This window comes from Rhinopithecus bieti, unplaced genomic scaffold (assembly GCF_001698545.2).
Source record: "Rhinopithecus bieti isolate Rb0 unplaced genomic scaffold, ASM169854v2 scaffold_21891, whole genome shotgun sequence".
Taxonomy (NCBI): domain Eukaryota; kingdom Metazoa; phylum Chordata; class Mammalia; order Primates; family Cercopithecidae; genus Rhinopithecus; species Rhinopithecus bieti.
Window position 1 is genome coordinate 1,683,543 of NW_016810869.1, and position 8,985 is coordinate 1,692,527.

The following is an 8,985-nucleotide window of genomic DNA, read 5'->3' on the forward strand; positions in this document are numbered from 1 at the left end:
TTTTTATTAAACATATTATAGGTTTCTAAGAGGTGAGTTCTTTTGGTCTCTCCATTATTAATCCCTGTGTTTCTACTATCTACTTTTATTCATGGAACTTGGTAAGACCTAATAAAATTATTCTTTGAATTAGTAATTGAACTTAGAATTAAAGACTGACAGATAAGAATAATTGATGTAAGTCTATAAAATATAAAACTGCCATGTAATCAAATATAGAATATTTGAATATTTTAATGTATTTAAATATAATGCTTCTCTTGGTTCAGTTGTATTTTCTTCATTATAACATCAAGTAAAAAATTCTCTTTTTTTCTCTAGATACTTCATCAACTACAATGCTGAAGATGACAGATTTTTCAACATTGATGCCAATACTGGAACCATTAAGACTACAAAGGTTCTTGACAGAGAAGAAACTCCATGGTACAACATCACAGTCACTGCTTCAGAAAATGGTAAACTACTTCATATATCATAGTAAAAGATGTCACTTGTACAAGAAGACTTATAATGAAATTTCCTTAAGAGCAGGGCTCTCATAATCTTTATTTTTGATATCAGAATCTAAGAGAGTAAGTGGAATGTATTAAATATAATTTATTATCAGAGAGTAAGGGGAGTGTATTAGATATACTTTATCCTTATCAGATAGCATGAATAAGTCTTATACATTCCTCCTTACTGTAATTCTGGCACGGTGATGGAAAATTTGCATCACAGAACACTTATACCTCATCCTTGAGTCAAGGGCATTTGGTTCTCCTTCTAATTGGGAGACTTGCTTTTCCATTTGCTTTTGCCATACTTAACCTATCAAGTCTTTGGAAGAAGGGTGCCTCATATGTGTGGTAGTTTAGGGAAAAGAATGAAATAAAAATATATAATTGCACATTGATTATTTTGTCAATATAACACCTCTGCTCAAGTTTCAAAAACACTTATAGAACTTACAGTAAAAGAATAATTCTTGGAATTTCAACAGACAGATCTAGGGTCTCTTCAAGTACATGATCTAAAGCTGAGGGTAACTCTTCTACCTCCACCCAGAATATTCCATTGTGATAAACACCTAAGCTTAGGAAACAACATACAAAAATGCGTATCCATAATACTGCTAGGATCATAAAGGTAGACATGACTGTGTTAAATGAAATTAGAATATAATTCTAAGAAAATGAATCCATCTTCATAACAATAAAGTTTTTTTTAACATATTCGTAAGTAGACCAAAGGTACCAATTATCCTCACTTTAAAAGTGATGAAGAGTTTATATATATATTTAGGAAATGTTTTGATGTATTCATGAAAAACCATTAATATATTAGAGATTAAGAATACTTCACATTTGAAAATAGTGCCATGTAAAGTAAAATCACGTTCTGTTTTCTTTCAGATGGTCTAAAACATTAAAATTATAACAACTTCATTGATATATCATTCACACAGCATAAAATGTACCCTTTTAAAGTGTATAACTCAATGGTTTCTAGAATATTCACAGAGTTGTACATCCAGTACCACAACCAATTTCAAAATATTTTTATTACTCAAAAAAAAAAAAAATTCTTCATTACTTAGTCATAATCCCCTACACTGCCTCACCTTAATTCAGGAAGCCATTAATTTACTTTCTGTCTCTATAAATTTGCCTGCTATTGCTTTGTTATATAAAATAATCATATAATAGGTAGTCCTTTGTGACAGGTTCGTTTCATTGAGCATGATGTGTTAAATATTTGTCCATATTATAGTATGTGTCATCAGTACTTAATTTTTTATTACCAAAATTATTCTATTGTATTGATATATCACATATTTATCCATTCTTTACTTGACAAACATTCATCTGGTTTCCATCTTTTTTTCCTAATATGAATAATACTGCTATAGGCATTGGTGTGAAAGTAGTTGTGGACATGTTTCCATTTCTCTTGAGTATATGCCTAGGAGTGAAATTGCAGGTAACTCATATGGTAATTCTGTGTGTAGCCACTTGATGAACTGGCAGATTGTCTTCCAAAGTGGATACACTGTTTTATATTTCCAACAGCAATAAGGTTTCCAATTTCTTCATATTTCCACCAACATTTATTACTATCTGTCTTTTTATTATAGCCATTCTAGTGGTGTGAGGTGGTATTGCACTGTAGTTTATGCATGCTTCTATTGCCCTTAGTTATATAACAATCATGAGGCTATTTCAGTGTTTTTTATTCTACTTGGATTTTGGTGTCTACAAAATTAGCTCAAGTGACTTTCATTTGGATTAGTTTTTCAACATAATATCTCTGTAAAAGTAACTTTTCACTAATTCCTTTTAAAGGGGTGCTCTAAAGAATCCATGAGTGAGTTCAATTGCAATCACTTCTGGTTATTTTCATCTTCAAAATAGCCAGACGTTAGCAATCATGGATCCTTAGTAACATAAGAACAAATTAAATGGCAATTAAATAATAAGAACTTATTAAAAATTAGTTAAGAAATAAAGGGATGAATGGAAAAATATATCCAAGAAAAAAATTATGAGGGCCGAAATGGTTTGGTTATATCCTCACCCATATGTCATCTTGAGCTGTAGCTCACACAATTCCCACGTGTCATCAGAGGGACCCAATGGGAGGTAATTGAATCATGGGGGCTGGTCTTTCCCATGCTGTTCTCATAATAGTGAATGAATCTCAGGAGGTCTGATGGTATTATGAAGGGGAGCTCCCCTGCACACACTCTCTCTTGCCTGCTACCATGTAATATGTGACTTTGCTGCTCCTTTGCCTTCTTTCATGATTGTGAGGCCTTCCCAGCCATGTGAAACTAAGTCCATTAAACTTTTTTCCTTTATAAATTACCCAGTCTCAGGCATGTCTTTATCAGCGGTGTGAAAACAGAGTAATACAGTAAATTGATACCAGTAGAGTGAGGTAGTGCTGTAAAGATGCTTGGAAATGTGGGAGTGATTTTGGAATCGGGTAACAGTCTGAGGTTCAAACACTTTGGAGGGCTCAGAAGAAGATAAAAAAAAAAGTGGAAAAGTTTGGAACTTCTGAGATACTGGGAGTGCTCGGAAGACAGGAAGATGTGGGAAAGTTTAGAACCTCCTATAAACTTGTTGAATGGCTTTGACCAAAATGCTTATAGTGATGTAAACAGTAAAGTCCAGGCTGTTGTGATCTCAGATGGAGATAAAGAACTTTTTGGGAATTGGAGCAAAGGTGACTCTTATTGCGCTTTAGCAGAGACTAGCAGCTTTTTGCCTCTGCCCTAGAGATCTGTGGAACTTTGAACTGGACAGAGACGATTTGAGGTATCCAGTGGAAGAAATCTCTAAGCGACAAAGAGTTCAAGAGGAAGCAGAGCATAAAAGTTTGGAAAATGTACAGCTTGATGATGAGCTAGAAAAGAAAAACCCATTTACTTGGGAGAAATTCAAGCCTGCTGCAGAAATTTGCATAAGTAACAAGGAGTCAAATGTTAAAAACCTAGACAATGGGGAAAATGTCTCCAAGGCGTGTCAGAGATCCTCACAGCTGACCCTCCCATCACAGACCCAGAGACTTAGGAGGGAAAAATGTTTGCACGGGCTGGGTCAGGGCCCCCTGCTGTGTGTAGCCTAGTTACTTGGTGCCCTGCATCCCAGTCGCACCAGCTGTGACAAAAAAAGGGCCTAGGTATAGCTTGGGCAGTGGCTTCGTAGGGTACAAGCCCTAAGCCTTGGCAGCTTGCACATGGTGTTGAGCCTGAGGGTACATAGAAGTCAAGAACTGAGGTTTGGGAACCTCCTCCTAGATTTCAGAGAATGTATGGAAACCATTAGACATCCAGACAGAAGTTTGCTGCTGGGGTGGGTCCTCATGGAGATCTTCTGCTAAGGTAATACAGAAGGCAAATGTAGGGTGCAAGCCCCCACACAGAGTTTCCACTGGGGCACTGCCTAGTGGAACTATGAGAAGATGGCCAATGTCCTCCAGACCCCAGAATGGTAAATCCTCTGAGAGGTTGCACTCTGCACCTTAAAAAGCCACAGACACTCAATGCCAGCCCTTAAAGCAGCTAGGAGGGGTCTTGTACCCTGCAAAGCCACAGGGTTGGACCTGCCCAAGCCCATGGGAGCCCACCTTTTGCATCAGCATGATCTGGATGTGAGACATGGAGTCAACGGAGATAATTTTGGAACTTTAAGACTTGACTGCCCCGCTGGATTCCAGACTTGCATGGGGCCTGTAGCCCCTTTGTTTTGACCAATTTTTCCCATTTGGAATGGCTATATTTACTTACTTAATGCCTGGATCCCCATTGTGTCTAGGAAGTCACTAATTTGCTTTTGATTTTCCAGGCTCATAAGCAGAAGGGACTTGCCTTGTCTCACATGAGACTTTGGACTGTGAACTTTTGAGTTAATGCTGAAATAAGTTAAGACTTTGGAGGATCGTTGGGAAGACATGATTGGTTTTGAAATGTGATGACATGAGTTGTGGGAGGGACCAGGAGTGGAATAATATGCTTTGACTGTGTCCCCACACAAATCTCATCTTTAATTATAGCTCCCCTAATTTCCACGTGTTGTGGGAGGGAGCAGGTGGCAGGTAATTGAATCATGGAGCTCCTCTTTTCCATGCTGTTCTCATCATAGTGAAAAAGTCTCATGAAATCTGATAGTTTTATAAAGGGGTGTTCTGCACACACTTTCTCTTGCCTGCTGCCACGTAAGATGTGACTTGGCTTCTCATTTGCCTTTCGCCATGACTGTGAGGCCTCCCCAGCTTCAGATATGTCTTTATTAGCAGCGTGAGAACAGACTAATACAAGGGTGTTGAGCTACTTCTTCAGGAAAGAGAATCAACTCCAGAAGCATTTCAATCAGAACCCATGCTTTAGATTAATTTTTATTCACTACCTCATGCCAAATAATATTTGCATTAAGTAGAATGTAATTTATGAATATATACGAGTTCATGCACTCATAAAAATTATATTATTTGCAATCATCACCAAAATAAATGCCTGTTTTACTAAGTAACATCCTGATTATATATTTACTTGGTAAAATATAGGTATATTTTTATTATGTGCAATACTTTATATGGGGTTTGAGTTGATCTATCTCTACTAAGTAAAGCAGTACAAAATTGTAATTTTCTGAGTTTTTAGATGTGATAAAACAACCTTGGAGAACACCTCAATGAGCATTACTAAAATATAATTTAATTCTAATCATAAATAGGTGTATAGAAAGAAAGAGCACTAGTAAAGATTTTATAGCCATGTTGGGAGACTGTATTTAGAAATGAAATGCATGCACTGATTACTTGGCTTAATTGACTGTTAGTGTCATCAGGAACATTGCCAGATACAATTGTTTGTCAACCTTAACCTCAACATCAGCCACGTTACCCAAGTGTTTTCTGATATATTCTGTTTTGGAAGGGGAGCTGATACTTTTCAAATTGTATTTTAGAAATCTTCTTAATGTACAGTTTCTGAAGAGCCAGTTGTTTTGTGAAGTGACATTCAGTAGTGAATGTTTGTTAAGTATTTTTTTTAGCCTACCTAGGGGTTTATGTCAACAAGAGAAAGGTGCCTCCTCTGGGCAGGTGAGGCATTGCAGCTGCAGTATCCAGGAACGAATGAGGGCAAGGGAGAAACAGTGCTCCTTCCTTCTTGTGAGCAGGCCTTGTTTCAGGGTCATACAAGATACCAATATAAATATTCCAGTGCCTAAATCTGTGCTTATTCTAATATGGCCCTTTAGGGAAGCTGATGTTTGGTGAGCCCAATCATTGGTCAGGTTATTTTAACTCACTAAAGTTTATTTTGTTATTTATTTTTGAAATTCGTATTGTGAAGGAAATTAACTTTTAGAATTGTAAAGATAACATTATGAGGATGATAAATTCAAGATATTGGCTATGGTCAGAGACCTAGAAAGTGTTGTATTCTCATGATATATCACAATTTTTGGGGAAAAGTACTTTCCAAGTAAAGACCTACAGAATGTTTCTGCGGTGGGTAACACCACCTTCCCTCTGTGCAATCTATAATACAGCTGTTTGGTAATTTAAATTAGTTTTCTATTGTTGTGTAACAGATAATAATAAGATTTCTGTAGGTCAGAAATTCAGGTGGGCTCAACTGAGTTCTCTACTTAAGGTCTCAAAAGGCTGAGATCATGTGCCAGCTGGGATGAGCTCTTCTCCAGTGGCTATGAGATTCTTACTGGATAATAAACTTTCCTTCAAACTTACATACTATCACTCAATGTTCCCTTCATGCATCCCTTATATAATGCATATTATGCATATTTCCATCCCAACTCTTTGTTAGGACCTACAAATAGGACATCAATGACTGCCTAATAACCAAAACCTATCAGTACTTTTACCTTTCATTTTCCCTCATTTCTTGGTGACATTTGACTATGTTCATCTTTCTTTTATCTCTTAAAATTTTCTATATTTTAGCTCCCATTCCAGTATTTTGGTGTTGGATACTTTATCATCTTTATCCTAAAGTATCTTTCAATTAACTCATGCAGAATATGTTAATAAATGATACTTGCTAGGCAGTGTGGTATTTTAGACACTAGGGATATTGAGAATATTATTTTGCGTTTGAGGCGTTTGAGTGTAATTCATAAGACAAGGTAAGTAGATAATGGCATTTTGGAAAATTACTGTGGAAACAGAATTTTTTAGGGATAAGAGAGATTTTTTTAGGGGCTACAAAACTGGTAGTTTAATCACTCTAAGGGGATCAGTGAAGGTTTTATAGAGAGGATAATGCATAGATTCAGTCTTGAGTTGAGGGATGAGTAAAGGTTGCCCTGCATATTCTCTTCTGATTCCAAATGTGTCTGAATTTGTGTATTAGGATTCTCCAGAGAAACAGAGTGATAGGGAGGATGTGTGTGTGTGTGTGTGTGCATGTGTGTATAATGTGTGTGTGCACACACAGAGACACATATATATGTACATATATTGAGATATGGAAATAGACTGATAGAGAAAGAGAGAGAGAAAGAGAGAGGGGGAACAGATAGATTTATTATAAAAATTTGGCTCACGTGATTATGGAAGCTGACAAATCCCAAATCTGAAGACTCTGTATCCCACTTTGAGTCTGAAGGCAGGCAGACTGCTATAGAGCCAGGAAAAGCTCGTGCAAAGCTGTGAAGCAGGAGAATTCTCTGTCATTGGGGAAGTACTTTGGTTCTAGTAAGGCCTTCAACTGATTGAATGAGGCCCACCAACAATATGAAAGACTGTCTGCTTTACTCAGTCTCCCAATGCTAATGCTAATCTCCTTCCAAAACACCTAGAATAATGTGTGACTATACATATCTGAGCACTCCATGGCTCAGGCAAGTTGACACATAAAATTAACCATCACAGTACCATATACTGCATCATTCACACCATTATCTGAGTGATATTTCGCAATATCTGGATCTCAAACCTAACTACACATTATGTTTTTGAATCCCCTCGAGTGCTATACCCACTGCTTATCTGAGATTCTGAGATTCATTTTTCCTGAAGAAGGTCCTCAGCATCTTACATTCCAAACTGGTAGCTCTCAAAGTGTGTTCCATGGGAACTAATAATGCAGATCCTCAGGCCTCGGCCCAGATCTGGTGAATCCGACACTCTGTGGTTGAGGCCCAGAAACCTTGGTTCTGTCAGGCCTTCCATGTGTTTCTCATTCATGCTAAAGTGTAAGGACCATTGCCCTATATGAATCTAATGTAAAGTTAAGGTTAAGGTTAAGAAACATTGTTTCTAACCACAATTTGATTTAAATCATAGCTCCATTTAGTTCCAATCCTATGACAAACACATGCACAGAGACACATACACGTTTCCTGATTGTCTAAGAAATAAACTCCACATGGATGGATTTCCTTAACAAGACTCAGCCCTCTCTGTTTTCAGCTTAATCCTCTGAAAAATGTGCATTGTGCTTTTAGTCATAGTCCCCAAACAGGCCAGGATTTTTCAATAATTTCATAATCCTTTCATCTTTCAGTGACCTGTTTTCATTTTGCTCTGCTTTACAAAGTTACTTACTTATAAGAACTGTTTAAAATGTCACATCTGTAAAATTTTTTGCAACAACTTAGACAAATGTACAGTTTCTTTCCTTCCACAGGTAAATGTTGTGCATGCATTAAGTATAGCACTTATCACATTTCACTGTAGTATTTTTTTCACCTCTATGGGTTTAGAAATCAAGTTTAGAAATCTGGTCTAACTTATCTTGGTTCATCATAGTATTGTCAAATACTTAGTGAATGTCTTGGTATATAGAACGTGGTTAGTAAATTGTGTTACACACATAAATATGTTCTCCTAATTTCTCCACCCATCATAACAGCTTAACAACTTCATGATTCACTACACAATTTATTCATAATTTAATGCAAATATCCTATTTAACATTGTTCTATGCACTAAATGTAAAAATTTCTTTGACCTGATCAATTCACGAAAAGGAAACTCTAATCATTCATTGCTTGTATAACAGTTAAACTTCCAAAAGAGCCAAAGTTTGGGAGATGATACTTTATGGAAACTTTCAATGTGTCTCAAAGCTTCTGCTATTTCCGGAATTTACAAGTGAAACAACAAAAGTGCATATTGTATGCATCGCTTCAGCTGTCTTTTCACCTTTTCTTTATAAAGATTACATACAGAACAGTCCACAAACCAATGTTTGTGTTTTCTTTATTCATTGACTCTTTTTAGTTATTTTTCTCTCAACTCTCATGCAAACATATTGAAAGACTAGAATCCACAAATTTCAAATGGAATCCAACTGTTAATGTCAGATGATAGAAATGAAATGTAGTGTTTGTGAGTGTATTCCTTACTGCCCCTTAATATGAAATTATTTTTGGTTAGCAGCTGCATCCAACAATATAAAAACCCTGCCGGCCGGGCACGGTGGCGCAAGCCTGTAATCCCAGCACTTTGGGAGGCCGAGGCGGG

General features: G+C 36.7%; 1 protein-coding gene across 4 annotated transcripts in view; it reads left to right on the forward strand.

Annotated features, from left to right (window-relative positions):
* CDH18 (cadherin 18) overlaps window positions 1-8,985 on the forward strand; it is a 1,176,273-nt gene that overhangs the window by 1,092,704 nt on the left and 74,584 nt on the right. For all 4 annotated transcript variants that reach the window (XM_017893219.1, XM_017893218.1, XM_017893220.1 and 1 more), the window contains one exon: window positions 322-458. In XM_017893219.1, the coding sequence (XP_017748708.1) occupies window positions 322-458 (137 nt within the window). The remainder of the gene's footprint in view (window positions 1-321; window positions 459-8,985) is intronic.